Here is an 18,417-nt window from a genome sequence, read left to right on the forward strand (position 1 = left end):
TAGTTAGCCTTAGCAAGTATAATCGCTCATCTCTAATATAGATCAATGCTCATGCCAAATTTCAAATTTCTGTGACATCGGGAAGTGAGAGAATTAGATTCCGTACGTAAATTTTGGACGCTAATGCTTTTGGGCTAGAATTGAATAATCGAGTTGGGACCCATTTACTTTTTCTATTTATGACAAAATCAATGCGCCAAATTTCAAGTTTCTATGACATCGGGAAGTGAGAGAATTAGATTACGTACGTAAAATTTGGACGCTAATTGTTTTGAACTTAGAATTGAATAATCGAGTTGGGAACCATTAGCTTTTCTTATTCATGACATAATCAATCCTCTTGCCAAATTTCAAGTTTCTATGACATCGGAAAGTGAGAGAATTAGATTCTGTATGTAAAATGTGGGCGCTAATTCTTTTGCACTTAGAATTGAATAATTGAGTTTAACCCATTAACTTTTCCTATTTTGGACATAATCTATGCTTGTGCCAAATTTCATGTTTCTACGACATCGGGAAGTTGGAGAATTAGCGTTATCTGAACTAATCTAAAAAAGAATGGCACTATGCACTTTTAGCGTTTCTATTTGATATTTTTATGAGGCCCCAACCAATTTTTATTGAAATACATGTTTAATGTTTAAATGTATTTGTGAAGGGTCGTAACAGATGAGCAAATATTAGATCAAGACAATGATTATACGATAATTATTAGATGTTCCTATTCTAATGACCTCCAGGATAGCAGTGTGTGTTTCCTGTCCAAAGGGATTGTACTAATAAAGTTGATTTAAAGAATAGAATGCATGTAGCATTCCATACACCGGTCACGTGACACATTCTACGTTTTTAGAGGAATTCCCCATCCCCTTTCCAATTACGTCACACAGGGACTCACTCCTGACTTTTTTCCTGTTGTTTATATAAAACGAGGTATGTTATATTTATGTTTTATGCTTGAAAAAGGCTCAACATTGAGCCGAAATGCGTCGCAATAAACAGGATATTTATGGGAACCTTGCCTGCACATATTATTACGCCTACCTGGATGTGAGGGGTGCCACGGGTCCGGCACCCCTAAACAAGTAAGACCCCAAGTGTGATTTTGTACAGTTCAACGGAGCGCAGAGTTTTTTCCTTTGATTGTTTGTTTTTCTTTCTCTGACATTTATATGTTTTGAGCTTTCTCTGCTCTGTTTTTTAAAGTAGAAAAACGGAATTAAAACAGAAATAAATGGATGTTTTTTTCCCTATTGATTTCAATGGGGTTTTTAAAAGACGAAAAACAAACTGAAAGCTTTTGCTTGCGTCCGTTCTGTTAGGTTTGCATTTTTGAAATAGCGCTGCATGCTGCACTATTGCAGCTCAGCCCTATTCCAGTACTGGTCCACTCTTGGATAGGTTTGGTATTGTAGCTTATAACCAAGTGAATTGGACTGAGCTGCAATATCAGTCAATTCCCATGGACAAGAGTGGCGCTACTTCTGGGAAAATAAAGGCCTTTTTGGCTCTTCCCATACCTCCCCCTTCAAGGTTAAGGAAACCATCACAGCAAATGACAGGAATGCTTGTAAACATGTCATGTTTTATTGCAGTGTATGAGTTCATACAGTAAAAATTTCACAGGTCACGGCAGGTGAACAGCTTTATGGTCCATGTCATTATCATACACTCACGACAGTAAACCATCAGTCCCATAGAACAGAGTATCATACAGAGGATACTAAGTATAATGAAGCCGTAGCTCTTGGCTGCTTAAAAACAAAAAGGAAATATAGCAAGGATCCCATGAATATATACAAAAAACTGATAAAACCCGGAGCAAAACATTTTTAAAAGGTGCAAATAACTACTCAATGAGGAAGCTTTCAGGCTAGATAGAGGGCACCGTTGGCAAGTAGAGAAGGGGCGAGCCAATGGCAAAAAAAAAATCCTTTGGAGCGATCGACTTTAAGAAGCTTAACCAAGATGGCATCCCTTGTTCATATACCCTATTAGGGCATATGAATGTCATAGAGAGTGGGGTCATCCCAGCGAGAGACCATTATATGACCCAGAACTGCTCAGTAAGATCGGCTCCCATTTTTTTGCCGTCCTGTAATACTACATTGCTGCATCGAAAAAACTTGTATGACCACAGCTGCCCTCAGCAAACCAGCTGATTGTGCCAAGACAGATACGAACATGTGTGTGGAGTGGGGAATATGAGCTCTGTGAGCGCTTTATTATGTTTTGCACACATTTTTATAAAGAAGCTGGATCTTGGAAACCCCTTTAGTGATTAGTCCATGCAATTATATTGCTAATACTCATTCTTCTCCTGCAATGTAAGGCCCATTGGTAAAGATTTTAGTTGGTAAAGATTTTAGTTTGTAATGTACCTAATCTAATTCTCTAGCTTCCCAGTATTGTACAAACTTGAAATTTGGCTTGACCCTTCCTTAGGTCCTAAATAGGAATAAAACTAAGTCACAACTCGATTATTCAATGCTAAGTGCAAAAGCAAGTTCACCCCTATGTTATGTAACTTTCCGGTGTCATACAAACTTGAAATGTGGCACGACCATTCCTTAGGTCCTAAATAGGAAAAGTAAAGGGGTCACAACTTGATCATTCAATACTAAGTGCAGAAGTAAGTGCACCTTTATGTAATGTGCCTAATTTAATTCTCTAACTTCCTGATCTTGTGTAAACTTGAAATTTGGCATGACCATGTCTTAGCTTCTAAATAGGAAAAGCAAAGGGGTCACAATCTGATTATGCAATGCTAAGTGCAAAAGTAAGTGCACCCGTATGTTAGGTAACTTCCCGGTGTTGTACAAACTTGAGATTTGGCACAAGCATTCTTTTGGTCCTACATAGGATAAGTAAAGGGGTTACAATTTGATTATTCAATGTTAAATGCAAACGTAAGTGCTCCCCTATGTTATGTAACTTCCCAGTGTCGTACAAACTTGAAATTTGCCATGACTATTCTTTACATCCTAATAGGAAAAGTAAAGAGGTTTCAACTTCATTATTCTATTCTAATTGTGTGAAAATCAGTGATACATGACACAGTTCTTTTCTCAGAAACCATAAAGCCTAGGGAAATTATTTGTATACTGAGGAGAATCTACTTCACATTTATGTGTATATACTGAGTAGAATCTAATGCTCCTCTATGTTTATATACTGAGGAGAATTTAACTGACCTCTGTGTGCATATACTGAGGAGAATCTACCTCAGCTCCATGTGTATATACTAAGGAGAATCTTACTGACCTCTGTGTATATTCTGAAAGGCTGTTAAGTACATAAGGAAGTGGCCATGAACTGCAGGGATGGAGCATGTCTTTAAGGCTAAGAAGGGGCTGCAACCTCCAGTCTGGAGTTGAATAAAAATGGGTGTTACCTTTAAAAGTAAAAAGTGAGCAGAGTGGGAGGGGTGGCATTTTCTGCAGAGGGACATCGGTACATGCAGTCTGAAGAGAATCTAACACTCCTCTCTGTATAAATATTTTATTCCTCAGTTCCTCTGAAGTAACCATGACTCGATAAAATTTTCAAACAACAGGTAAACACTTGTATCAAATTAACTTAGGTGAAACCGGGTATATCAGCTAGTACTACATATATGAGTAGTGACTTCAGGGTGATAATAAGAAAATGCTGTCCTCCATGATTTTAAAAGTCCCTCATTTTCAAATCTTTGCACCCTTATAAATCCTGCAACAGACCTTTCCTTCCTTAGCCCACTCTCATATTCACCACTTTTTATCCCGTCCCAAATGCTGCGCATAACAGCGGTACAATGCTCCCTTTTATTTCACTGGGGTTTCGCAGACCTGCGCTCAAACACGTTTTTTCTAATGCCACAATTTTCTAGCACAATCTGTTCTATTTTGCGCATTTTAGCAAATTTTAAATGCGCCTCATCACTCAGCACAATAATGGGGCACATTAAAAAGTGCTGTCAAAAGCTGTACAATGTGTTCAAAAACAACACTCGAAATCACGGTTAAATGCATTTTCTAAACAAATTGTGAGAGTGGCCTTAGTGTAGGTTCTTTTTTCCTAAATGTATGTTTGAAGAATCATTGACTTTAATATATTGATAAATATACAAGAAATATACTGGCAGAAATGGTTGAAGGATTCCTAGGTGATGAAAGCCATGAGACACATGCCCCTTGTGCCCTCCTTAAAATCAAATCATAGTGTCATACAAGAAAAACAGTATGTGTGTAACTCTCTAGTATATGTGAACATTCACATTTTGTATACGTTTAAGCTCTAGTTACAATTGCAGGTTATTTAAGAACATGTAAACATGTTAACATTTTGACATTTTGAAATTGCAGTGTACAATAAGTGGATGAAGAATACCATTTGCCATTTGCTTCTGAATTGTTTATATGAAACCTGTCATGTTCAAATGAATGCTGACTTGTTTCCGTAAATTAAAATTTAAGCAGCATAGTCTAAAAAGTCACCAAGTGCATTTACAACATTGAGCTCTTGCTGGTGACATGTAGAGTAAAATAAAGGACAGAATAATTATCTCTGACACTTGCTACTTGTTCATCTAGGTTTCCATAATTTATAAGGTCAAACAATCAAAATCCTTTAAACGGTCTGAAATGGAACCCCTTTGCACGCTTTAATAAAACTTTATTAACCTATATTGTACTTTACCACCTCATATCTATCTATCAATCTTAATACTTCATAATACAGAAATGAATATAAACATATTGCAATCTCAATGTAGTTTTCATTAGTTTTATTACATAACATAGTTATGCTAACATAACATGCTAAAAATAGTACAGTTCAATGGAAACAAATAGCAATGCTAAGTTCAATATCTTCAGAATATTCTATTGAACATTCAATAGGCAATGAGTTTAAATTGACTTTTCTACCCCCACAACTATTGTATATACTGTATACTTTATATATCGCATGCATTAATTTCTAAGTCTCTAGCAACACAACATTTTCTTAAAGGTGCTTCTCAATTCTGGACTTCGGAATGCATAAATCAAAGGGTCAATCACTGAATTGCACAATATTAGAGTGCAATTTATGGAATGAGTTGACATATAGCAAGCACAGTAAGGATTTTGAGGGCAAAATATGAATAAGAAAAGATGCAGAATAAATGGAAACCAACAACAAATAAAAACACCTAACAAAATGGTCAATGTAATAGCCCCTTTCATATTTGTTTTTTGCTGGACAGTATTCCATTGCCCAGAGAGTGAAGATATTTTTCGTGCATGAGATTGCGCTAGAAGAAACATATGGATGTAAAGACATACTATAAAGACTAACAGTAAAAAAAATAAAGACGTAAAACACATTACTGTAATCATATAATCAAAAAAGATAACTATAACTATTCCACAGCCACCACCTAAAGCCCATATGGCTGTCAAGATGATCCAAGCTCTTCTAATAGTCATAATGTTGTGATAGCGAAGGGCATAGAAGATGGTAATATATCTGTCTGCGGCAATAGCAGACAAACTGAAAATAGATCCAAGTAAAGACAAAACGAAAAACCAATCCATAATATCATCCATCTTTTTCTCAATGTTGCCTTTCTTCTGGAGATGACCATGATTAGCCAAAATCATCATAATGTTTTCCAGAATTTTGTATAGACTTCCTAGAATGTCAGAAAATGACAAACTGCAAATAAAAAAGTACATGGGCAAATGGAGTTTTTTATTTTTGATCACAGCAGTGAAAACAAGAACATTTTCCAGTACACCTATAACTGATATAGTGAAGAAGATTTCCTCTGGGACATTGATGGTTAAGCACTGAGTATGATTTGGAGGCACTGAAGTTCCATTTACAGAAGTAATATTTTCCTTCAGCATTTCTGTCGCTCTATCCATCTTTAGATTTTGTTGATTCACAATGTACTTTGACTTGCACTGCAAAACAATACAAATATGTTTTTTTAGTATATTGCTTTATATCTGATGCAATCTTCAAGGACAAGACCATAAAAATTCTAGATCGAAAATACAGAATATTCCTTAACACAACATAGTGTAATCAAATTCCTGTCAATAGGTAGACACCTGATAAATCCCTGGTTGACAACCCGTCAATCACAATAGATTACACGATTGTCAATGGGTCTCAAGTAGACTAGACAATGATGGCAAGTATCACTTTCAAATTAATCCATATCCTAAGGCTACAGATGAAATTGACAACTGGAGGAACCCAACATACACCCACATAGACCGCAGCCATTTTAGAGCTGTGGCCTACAGGGGGGCAACTTTTCAACATAGACAAGTGTGATGCAGTCAATGTGCCTGCCTGGTGCCATCTGGCAGACCACTCTGGATACAGACTAAAGGAAGTGTTACGCATTGCTCATGGGACCTACTGTTCTATGGGTGAACAGGAGCACACTTCCACAGGTATGGGATGATTGAGCTGTCTTAGGGTCTGGATTGCTCCAGCCAGCCAATCACCAATGGTCTGTACAGATAAATTTCAGACCCTTTTCCTAGAGAGTGTTGGACATTTATCCATTATCTCATGGAGTGGGTCAAAATTCAAAAGAAATACAAATCTTTTCATTATACTTTCTCTCTGTACGTTCCACTTCTGTTTTTGGCTCACAAAATACTGATGAAAAATACACTCATGTAAAAGGGGCTTGGCCTAGCTAACGAGGTGGAAAGATGCTCAGTAGGAGAGCTCCACTTGCAAATTTCCAGTCTGAAGCTTTCTGGCTTACCTGTACCTCCAAAGCTCTCCCTACCATCACTGGCATCCTTCCTGAGCTGGGGGAAGCAAAAAGAGGGGTCCCATGGCCTGCTTGGCTCCTACTGAAAGCTGTGGCCTAGCACACCCGTAGAAGCCAGGAACTAGATTTGCGGGAGGTCCCATGCAGCCAAATCCTGGCACAATGGTGGGCCTGCCAGTGGCAGAGAACCTCCATCCAAAGTAGCTTCAGGGTCCTCAGGAGCCCAAAAGGAGATGAGCACCCCTCATAAAAAGGTCCAAGCCCTCATTCTTTCAGCCTGAGGCTGCTTCAGAGGCCAAGGAAGGGGCCATTCAGAGGGTGGGAAGCCCTTGTCACAGCCCCTCCAGACACACACAGCAGTGAGGACACTGCACAGGAGGCCCCTCACCCCAATCATTGTCCAGCAGATGCACAGGGGGAAGCAGGCCCACAGGTGTGGAAGTACCGCACCATTCAAAGCCTGGATAGGCCTCCGGAGCTCCAACTACCTAATAAACATCTAGCTGCCTGTTGGGGCAACCTAATACATCCTGTCCCCAACTGGTTTAGGGCCAGTGCGACCAGGGAAATGACGGAACCTCTCCCCCCCCCCTCCTCTGATAGGATGCCCGCTCTGACAAACCTTGTATACCTTTTCTACTCTTAGCGACCATCACCCAGATGCCGCTGAAGAACGTATAAATAAAATTTCACGAATCACCACAGGGAACCGCATAAACCTACAGAATATTTCAAAATGGTGAAAACAGGCAGAGAAAGAAACAAAGATCTCCTTGAAATGCCAAAACCCTCTAAAAACCAAGCAGACTTAGACAAATATCCAAAGAAAAAGCACACTTTGCTTTCTGCACAAAAGAACTTCACACAACAACCTGCAGGAGCAGGATCTAGACAAATCAGATATGGAGTGCACATCAATCAGCTCTGAACAGGCAGAAGATCAAGACCATTAAAAAATCTCACATTCCTTCATAAAAAAAATCCTTACAAGTCGCTCCAGTAATGAAAGAACTGGCAGACATAAAATCTGACATGAATCAAATAGGCAACAGAGTAGACACTCTGGAGAATCCACAACACACCCTGCTCAAACACAGCAGTGTCGCCTAAGCAAACCTAATCACTCAGCAAGAGCATCTAAACCAAGCCCTACCAGGAGGGTAGCCAGGAGCCAGCGCAAAAATATAAGATTCTGCGGTCTCACAGAATCTGCGGCTAATGAGGCACTTCGTGCAGCAGCACTCTAAATTTTCCAATCCCTGATGGGGACATGAGGGCAAAAACCATGATTCCTGAGAGAATGGGAAAGAGCATTAAACATTACCCTGGCTGAAGAAAACACAGACAAAATCCCGAGCAACTCTCATGGTTTCTCAAGATGGAAACCTATTTAAGAAAACTCATTCAAACTTTTAACAAGATGGTACAAGATACCTCAGCAATAGAGATGAGCGAGCATACTCGTCCGAGCTTGATGCTCATTTGAGTATTAGGGTGCTCGAGATGCTCCTTACTCAAGACGAGCACCACACGGTGCTCGTCTCGATTAAACGAGCACTGACCATTGAATTCAATGGAGCCGGCAATACAGCCGGCTCCATTGAAAGCAATGGGCTGCCGGCGATCGCACAATGAATTTTCGGGAAGGGCTTAAATATATAAGCCCTTCCCTGCAATTCATCCAGAAATGTGTAAAAATAAAATATATATATATACTCACCTTGTCCCGGCAAACAGAGTTCAGCTGCGGCCAGCTGGCAGTTCTCCTGAACTGCTCTCTGTAGTATTCAGCAGCCGGGGATTTAAAATCCCCGCCTGCTGAATGAGCTGCCTCTGATTGGTCACAGCCTCACTAATCAGAGGCAGCTCTCACTCACACCCATTCATGAATTCATGAATGGGTGAGTGAGTGCTGCCTCTGATTGGCTCAGGGCAGCTCTCAGCTGAATGACAGCTGAGCTGAGCCAATCAGTGGCAGCACTCACTCACCCATTCATGAATTCATGAATGGGTGTGAGTGAGAGCTGCCTCTGATTTGTCAAGCTGTGACCAATCAGAGGCAGCTCATTCAGCAGGCGGGGATTTTAAATCCCCGGCTGCTGAATACTACAGAGAGCAGTTCAGGAGAACTGCCAGCTGGCCGCAGCTGAACTCCGTCTGCCGGGACCAAGTGAGTATATATATTTTTTATTTTTACACATTTCTGGATGAATTGCAGGGAAGGGCTTATATATTTAAGCCGTTCCCGAAAATTCATTGTGCGATCGCCGGCAGCCCATTGCTTTCAATGGAGCTGGCTGTATTGCCGGCTCCATTGAATTCAATGGGCTAACATCGTTCTGCCGGGACAAGGTGAGTATATATATATATATTTTTTTTTTTACTTTTTACACATTTTAGGATGATTTTCAGGTAAGGGCTTATATTTTTAAGCCCTTTCCGAAAATTCATCCCGCGCTCGCCGGCAGCCCATTGCTTTCAATGGAGCCGGCTGTATTGAACGATCGTTATGCTGACGATCGAGAACGATCGTTATGCTGACAGTGCGGGGTGGGGGGGGGTCTCACTCTTGCCCCTATTGTGGCTTAATAGTGAGACCTCGGAGCCCGAAATGCAGCCCTGCATGTTGCTCCTCGCCTGCCCTATCCATTTCTGTGTTTTTTACATGACTTTGGTGATTTGCTAAGATTTTCACAAATGAAAACCTTAGCGGAGCACCAGTCATATACAAAAATGCTCGAGTCGCCCATTGACTTCTATGGGGTTCGTTACTCGAAACGAACTCTCGAGCATCACTGAAAGTTCGACTCGAGTAACGAGCACTCGAGCATTTTGGTGCTTGCTCATCTCTACTCAGCAACTATCTGAACTAAATTTAGCACTCTCTGACCTGCTGGAGATTCAGACTCCACGGAGGCACCCTCCTCCACATTTGATGAAACTGCCCAGGAATAGTCCCCTATTGGAAACAAATATTCTCTCAAGTCAATAAAATCTGCTCAACCTCACTAAACCTGGCACCCAAGGAAATATTATTGTGGCTTCCATCCAAAAACTTCACTCCGAGGAAGGATGACTTGCCAACAAATTTATTAATGGTGGCTAAGTTACTCATTCCTTAAGGCTGGGTTCACACGGGGCGGATTTTTGTCGAAAATCTCGCGGTTTGGCCGCAGCAAAAACCGTGAGATTACCGCCGGGAGAACCGCCGCGGTTTAAGCCGCGGCGGCTTTGAAGCGGTCCGGCCGCATGCTTTTCCGTTGCGGCCGGCTCTTCCATAGAGGAGAGCGCGGCCATAACATAAATAAACAAAAAACTGACTGTAAACAGACATGCTGCTTCTTTTAAAACCACGGCTGCGGCGGCCGCCGCGGCCGCAGCCGCGGTTTCAACCGGATTTACCGCTGCGGATTAGCCGTCCCGTGTGGACGAGGTTTCGGGGAAACCTTAGAGCACCTTGGCCTCTGCAGGGTGGCATGGCGCGAGGGGGCGCTTTGGGAAACAGTTGGTGGATTATTCGGTCTGGCCCTGCCTCTACCCCTGGCCACCACACTGGCTCGGCCTGTACCCACACCCTGATTTGGGCCTCCGCGTCCTCGCCCGCGTCCTCTAGGCCTACCCCTACCCCTCAGCATGCTGTATTACCAGTAGTGCAGAAACAGAACGCTGTAATTAAATGTGCCGCTTATTGGCCTGTGGTTGGAGGCTGACTTCGCTTACGGAACGCACAGCAGAGCCAGGAAAGAATTTTGCGCAAGCCTGCTGTAACACTTAGCTGGCTGCGTATGAATTAGGACAACTACCCCCAACAGAGACCCAGTACACTGAGGACGGTCACAGGCAGCCCAAATAGATTTTTTTTTCCCAAATGTTTTTGGAAAGGCCCACTGCCTATATACACTAAATATGTCTTCTGTCCCTGCCTCACCACTACTGGCCCTGCACTATGTAAAATTACTGCAGACTGTTTCACTGTGGACAGGAATACAGCAGTGATGTAACAGGCAACACAGAGCCAGGAAAGAATTTTGCGCAAGCCTGCTGTAACACTTAGTTGGCTGCGTATGAATTAGGACAACTACCCCCAGCAGAGACCCAGTACAAAATGTTTTTGGAAAGCCCACTGCCTATATACACTAAATATGTCTTCTGTCCCTGCCTCACCACTACTGGCCCTGCACTATGTAAAATTACTGCAGACTTTCACTGTGGACAGGAATACAGCGGTGATGTAACAGGCAACACAGAGCCAGGAAAGAATTTTGCGCAAGCCTGCTGTAACACTTAGCTGGCTGCGTATGAATTAGGACAACTACCCCCAGCAGAGACCCAGTACACTGAGGACGGTCGCAGGCAGCTCAAATAGATTTTTTTCCCCAAATGTTTTTGGAAAGGCCTACTGCCTATATACACTAAATATGTCTTCTGTCCCTGCCTCACCACTACTGGCCCTGCACTATGTAAAATTACTGCAGACTGTTTCACTGTGGACAGGAATACAGCAGTGATGTAACAGGCAACACAGAGCCAGGAAAGAATTTTGCGCAAGCCTGCTGTAACACTTAGTTGGCTGCGTATGAATTAGGACAACTACCCCCAGCAGAGACCCAGTACAAAATGTTTTTGGAAAGCCCACTGCCTATATACACTAAATATGTCTTCTGTCCCTGCCTCACCACTACTGGCCCTGCACTATGTAAAATTACTGCAGACTGTTTCACTGTGGACAGGAATACAGCGGTGATGTAACAGGCAACACAGAGCCAGGAAAGAATTTTGCGCAAGCCTGCTGTAACACTTAGCTGGCTGCGTATGAATTAGGACAACTACCCCCAGCAGAGACCCAGTACACTGAGGACGGTCGCAGGCAGCTCAAATAGATTTTTTTCCCCAAATGTTTTTGGAAAGGCCCACTGCCTATATACACTAAATATGTCTTCTGTCCCTGCCTCACCACTACTGGTCCTGGACTATGTAAAATTACTGCAGGACGCAATGCTCTGCACGGCCGATATACAAAAAAAAAAAAAAAAGTGCAACACTGCAAAAAGCAGCCTCCACACTACTGCACACGGTTAGATGTGGCCCTAAGAAGGACCGTTGGGGTTCTTGAAGCCTAAAATAACTCCTAACACTCTCCCTATAGCAACTCCAGCAAGACAGCACTTCCCTGAACTATGCCAGAATGCATCTGTGGCGAGCCGCGGGAGGGGCCGATTTATATACTCGGGTGACACCTGATCTCGCCAGCCACTCACTGCAGGGGGGTGGTATAGGGCTTGAACGTCGCAGGGGGAAGTTGTAAAGCCTTCCCTGTCTTTCTATTGGCCAGAAAAGCGCGCTAACATCTCAGAGATGAAAGTGAAAGTAACTCGAACATCGCGTGGTGCTCGTTTCGAATAACGAGCATCTCGAACACGCTAATACTCAAACGAGCATCAAGCTCGGATGAGTACGTTCGCTCATCTCTAGTTACATTCAAATAAAGTATGTGAATGAGTTCATAATTTTTTTTTTAATGTGTTGATTAATTTGTATAATGGATATGGCGACGGTTTATGTTGGCGCCGGCAATGGGGTGTTTTGTATTTTTTCATATATATTTTTATTTTATTCTGTAATTTTCTTAACTTATTTTTGGAACTTTTTTTTTAGCATCTGTGTCCCCCATGATATCATATAAGATTATTGGGGAACATTTACACTGTATTTTTCTTTCACACTTTTCCACTGTAACTGTTGCATCTATAGGAGCCCTAGTTACAAGAGAAAACAGCCTCCCAGTGTGATAATAGTCACTATTAGAGCTGGTCACATGAACGCCAGGTCTGCATTCTCTACATAGTGCTCATTGAGCATTGGGTAGCCTGTAAAGGAAAAGGCAGAGGCACTTAACCCCTTAGTGAACAGGCTTTTTTGCTTTTTTCCATTTCTGTTTTTTCCTACTCCCTTTTAAAAAATCCTAGCTCCTTTATTTATCTATCGACTTCGCTGTATGAGGGCTTGTTTTTTGCGAGACGAGTTGTATTTTTTAATGGCACTATTTATTGTACCATATAATGTACTGAAAAACTTTTTAAAAATTCTTAGCGGAGAGAAATGGAAAAAAAAACGACATTCAACCATCTTTCGGTGCCTCCTGTTTCTACGGCGCACAAACTGCAACAAAAACGACCTGATATTTTTATTCTATGGGTCAGTATGATTACTACGATACAAACTTTTATAGTTTTTTTTTGCTGTAGTACTTGTATTTTTATTTTAAGATATTTAATTTTTTTCAATTATTTTCTGCAGTCATTTTGTGCGCGCAATAACTTTTTTATTTTTCTGTCAACGTAGTTGTGCAAGAGCTCAATTTTTGCGGGATGTCCTGTAGTTTCCGATAGTATCAATTTTGAATACATACAACATTTTGATCGCTTTTTATTGCATTTTTTCTGGAAGACAGGGTAACTAAAAAAATGTATTTCTGGCATTTTTTTTTTTTTTTTCGGACGACGTTCACCGCGCAGGAAAAATAATGCACTACTTTGATAGATCGGACTTTTACGGATGCAGCGATACCAAATACATATTTTTATTTTATGATTTAGATTTTTTAGTAATTGATATGGCAAAAGGGGGGTGATTTAAACTTTTATAACTTTTTTTTTTTTTTTTACAATTTAAAAAACTTTATTGATCTTTTTTTTACTTTACTTTGATGTCCCCCTGGGGGACTTTAACATGCGATGCTTTGATTGCTCCTGCAGTATGACGTAATGCTATAGCATTACGTCATACTGCTTTTTTACAGGCAGTCTATCAAGCCACCCTGTGTGGATAGCTTGATAGGCAGTCTGCTAAGGCAGCCCTGGGGCCATTCATTAGGCCCCCGGTTGCCATGACACCTGCACGGATCCCCCGATCTCACCGCGGGGGGGCGTGCGGGACCCCCAAACAGCTTTCGGGGGATTTAAATGCTGCTGTCAGAATTGACAGCGGCATTTAAAGGGTTAATAGCCACGATCGGCCGAACGGCCGAACACGGCTATTGCCCGCGGGTGTCAGCTGTAATAAAGGAGCTGACGCCCGCGCTGTATGGAGGGAGATAGCGGCGCTACTTCCCTCCATACACGTCCTGCAGCTGCAGGATGTAAAAACACTATAGGGTGGTCACTAAGGGGTTAAAGCTGCTTCAGACTTTTCCACCGGGTCTTCGACTGTGTCTGATATCCAAGGATCCGACCTGCGCCTGCTAGATTGCTGGAGCAGGAACATTAATCCCATGCTGTATTTTTACTATCATCCAGGATTAATGCCATATATTTACGGTGCTTGGTGTTTAATAGGTTAAACTACTTCAATTAATCCCTACATTATGCAAACCACCATGTATGTGGTTTGAAGTTGAGTGCCATTGTACGGATTGGGCTTAGTTACAGCAGCATTTAAATGGCCCTACAGAGGGCCTTTATGTGGGGGCTTTTTACAGCAGTAATCAGGCAGCATAAATGACACAATACATTTCTGTGGGTCGGTATGATTACAACTGTACCGAAATTCGTTTTTTTAAATTTTGGGGGTTTTCCATTTTTCCACAATAAAAAACCCTTTTTTTTGGAAATTATTTGTTTTTCTAAATCGCAAAAAACAAGCCATCATACAACTATGTCAATGAGTTTTCAAGTATGATTGACCATTTCAATCAATGGCAGCATGGTTGTGTATTTTTTGAGTGTGCAAAAAGTACAGTAAAGCATGTACACGTGCGCACAAATACGCAATGCCTATTATGCAAATACATGGCACAAATACACTTACGTCTGTGTGACAGCAGCCTAAGGGCTTATTGTATCGTTCAGGTTTTCACACCCGGGTGATATATGCTGGCCCTCTCTGCAAGGGGAGGAGACGGACAGGAGCTAGTGCACTGAGCTCCTGCCGCCTCTCCGCCCTCTCTCCGCCTCCTCTCCGCTCCTCGCCACTGTTTGCAATGGGAGCGGGCAGGACGGGGGCAGAAATTAGCTCTGCCCCCGCCCCACCCCTCCCATTGCAAACATTGGTGAAGGGCGGAGAGGAGACGGAAGCTCAGTGCACTAGCTTCTGGCTTGTCTTGCCTCCTCCCCTTGCAGAGAGGGGCAGCATATATCGGCAGGGTATGAAAACCCAACCGATATACGCCTGTCTGAATAAGCCCTAAGAGTGAGTATTTGCAACATTGAATTCCCTATGGTGTGTTCACATGTCTGTACTTTGCAGGTGCATGCCTGCAAAGCTAGGACATGCGTGCTCCATTGGGAATGCATGCATTGCTTTCAATGGAGCTGCGGCTGCTGCCGGCGGCTCCATTGAAAGCAATGGTCTGCCGACACCCCTGCATTCTTTTTCAGGGAAGGGCTTTACAGATAAGCCCTTCCTTGAAAAAGAAACACTTTAGTGTAAAGAAAAACAAACAAAAAAAAAACTTACATCTCTGCCGCTGCCGTGACCCCCGTGGCATGAAGAACACATCTGCTGCATGCAGATGTTTCCTTCGCCCCCGCTAGTTAAAAGAATTCCCTGCTGCTACATCTGCCACATCTGTGGCAGATGCAGAAGAGGGATTCTTTAATTCTCAACCGCAGCTGTCACACAAGACAGCTGCGGTAGAGAATCCCACTGCCAGTATTCCTGTCATTGGGTTTCAGGGAACATAAGCCCTTCCCTGAAAATCCAAGAAAATTAGTGTAAAAAAAAAACAAAAAAACCCATACTCACCTACCTTCAGCTGCCAGGGCTCAGCCACGACTTCTGATACTGTTCCCGGCTTTGTAGTTCTCAGCTATCCCCGCCAGCTGGTAGCTCTGATTGTGATTGGCTGAGCGATTCAGCCAATCACAATCAGAGCTACCAGCAGGCGGGGATTTTAAATCCCTGGCTGCTGATAGCTCAAAACAGCAGTGCAGAGTCGGGGACAGCGGCAGAAGTCGCCACTGAGCGCTGGCAGCAGTCTATGGCTTTTCAGGAAAGGGCTTCATAAGCTTTAAACATAAGCCCTTCCCTGAAAAGCCTGTTAAAATAGTGTCCAAAAAAAAAATACTCACCTGCCTGTTTTTTTATTTTTCACACTATTTTAAATCCCCGGCTGCTGATGGCTCAGAACTACAGAGCCGAGAACAGCGCCAGAAGTCGCGGCCTAGCCCCGGCAGCTGAAGAGGGATGTGTATTTATTTATTTATTTAATACCCATTTTTAAATGGCTTTTCAGGGAAGGGCTTATGAAGCCCTTGCCTGAAAAGCCATTGACGGGGATGCTAGCAGCAGGAATTTCTACCGCAACTGTCATGTGTAATAGCTGCGGTTGAGAATCGAAGAATTCCTCTGCTGCATCTGCCACATTCTGCCACAGATGTGGCAGATGTAGCAGCAGAGAATTCTTTTAACTAGCGGGGGTGAAGGAAACATCTGCCGCATGCGGCAGATGTGTTCTTCATGCCAGCGGGGGCCACGGCAGAGGCAGAGAGGTAAGTTTTTTTCTTTCTTTGCACTAAAATGTTTCTTTTTTCAGGGAAGGGCTTATATGTAAAGCCCTTCCCTGAAAAACAATGCAGGGGTGCCGGCAGAGCATTGTTTTCAATGGAGCCGCCGGCAGCAGCCGCGGCTTCATTGACAACGAGCACGCAGCTGTGTTCACGCATGTTTTTGCTCGTGCCTAGGTGTGCATGTATGTAAGCACCTAAGTACGCAAAAAAACACGCTTGTGCGAACCCACCCTTAGGCCTTATTAACATTGCCGTATGCATTTTTACGTTCATCTGCCATATCTTATTCACGTGAATGAAGATTTGCAGTGATCGAATCCTGATCTTAATTAGCGTATTTCACGCCTTTTACACAGGGAGCTGCTGTGTATAGGCAGAAAAATATGCTGAAGCAAGGAAAACCAGTGATTGGCAGAAATCCTCAGAATGACTAATAATTCCTACGTAGGGCGAGCCGTCTACTTTTCCCAGCGTTGTACGCAGGTTAACTCCCCTCCCCTTTTTCCTGTTTCCTTAGAAGCCTATGGGAGTTTGCTTTGTAGTTTAGCAAAAGATAAGGCAAGATCTATCTTTTTATGCGGCGTATAAAATCGGCAATCAAAAACTGTTGCGTCTGTGCCATTTTTTCCTGACGCGATTTGTTCATGTGAATAAATGCATTGAAATCCAATGCTTCACATGGTCGCAATTTTTGGACGATTTCTTTCTTTTTTTTCTTTTTAACACGATAAAATACCTGCAAAAATACGGTAGGGTGAATAAGGCCTAAGGCACTAAATAGGCTGGTCACTAAGAGGTTAATGGAGGCCCATCTCTGAGAATGCTTCTTGCCACACTAGATAAAATTTTATAGCTTAGAAAAAAGGTAATTTTCCTAAATTTGTCCTTTTTTAGTGCAAGGTATCTCTATACTTATATACTTTCGGTTTTATTCACAACGAAATTGAAAAGCCAGAGATGTTGGTCATCGCCTGACATGGAGCAATCAAAGCAGGCAGCAATTTGTTGGGCAGGAGTCAGGGATTTGGAGAATCATTAACCAAGGAAACACATTAAACAAAGCAATATGCAGAAAGATGTACACAAGGAAATGAAGGAACATATTAACTTGCAGAAGCAGTAATGGAGATTATGAGCAGTCTGGGCTCAGTAAAAGATATGATCTATGAAAAGTATAAAAAAGTCTAATATAAAACAAATAATATTGGTTCTTTACTGCTTCCTCACAGTCTATACTAGGTTTTTAGCAGTTTTAGTAACTGCTATCTGCTGTTACACGTAAACTCTATATAATTTTGAGGCTTCAACAGACGAGTGCATGCGCAACTACGCTCGCTGCTATGGAACGCATTTGTGCATGACCCAGTCATTTTTTTTTACCATTAAAACTCCATTCTACTGCACACGGGAAAAAAAACAAGGCCTATTTTTTCTTATGTATAGGAATATCGCACAAGAAACACACCCGTGAAAACGAAACCATTGAAATCAATGGCTTTGCTTCATCACATTTTTTGCAAAAATATGGTCGTCTTTTTAAGGGTGCATTCAGACTCCGTATATCGGCTGGGTTTTCACGCCCAGCCGATATTCTACGTCTCTCTCTACAGGGGGAGGAGGCTGGAAGAGACGGGAGCAGTGAGCTCCCGCCTCTTCTCTGCCTCCTCTCCACCCCCTCTGCACCCCCTCTGCACTATTTGCAATGAGAGGAGGTGGGGCGGGGCTAAGTTCCGGGAATTAGCTCCGCCCTCGTACCGCCTCTCCTCATTGAAAATAGTGCAGGGGGGTGGAGAGGAGGCAGAGAGGGGGCGGGAGCTCAGAGCACTGCTCCCGACTCTTCCAGCCACCTCCCCCTGCAGAGAGTGATGCCGTATATTGGCTGGGCGTGAAAACCCAGCCGATATACGGTCGTTTGAATGCACCCTAAGGCTGGATTCACATGAGTGTATATCGGATGGGTTTACAATGCATCAGTGCACATGGGCGTATTTCTATGGCGTAAAAGCGCCCAGCCAGCCATGATAGTGCATTTCGGCCGAGTGCTTTTACGCCAGCGGCAGCTGCATGGACTCCTATGGGAGCTGAAAAAACAAGGAGAGAGAGGGAGTTAACCTGCGTCCGGCACTCGCCAAAGAAGACAGCTGCCAC

General features: G+C 42.7%; 1 protein-coding gene across 1 annotated transcript in view; it reads right to left on the reverse strand.

Annotated features, from left to right (window-relative positions):
• Positions 1-4,967: 4,967 nt before the first annotated feature.
• Positions 4,968-18,417, reverse strand: part of MC2R (melanocortin 2 receptor) — a 35,323-nt gene continuing 21,873 nt past the window's right edge. Inside the window, exons 3-4 of the mRNA XM_066578848.1 lie at positions 14,594-14,644; positions 4,968-5,826 (exon numbers count right to left, since the gene is read on the reverse strand). Coding sequence (XP_066434945.1) covers positions 4,968-5,826; positions 14,594-14,644 — 910 coding nt within the window. The remainder of the gene's footprint in view (positions 5,827-14,593; positions 14,645-18,417) is intronic.

Source organism: Eleutherodactylus coqui, chromosome 9 (genome assembly GCF_035609145.1).
Source record: "Eleutherodactylus coqui strain aEleCoq1 chromosome 9, aEleCoq1.hap1, whole genome shotgun sequence".
In the NCBI taxonomy this organism is placed as follows: Eukaryota; Metazoa; Chordata; class Amphibia; order Anura; family Eleutherodactylidae; genus Eleutherodactylus; species Eleutherodactylus coqui.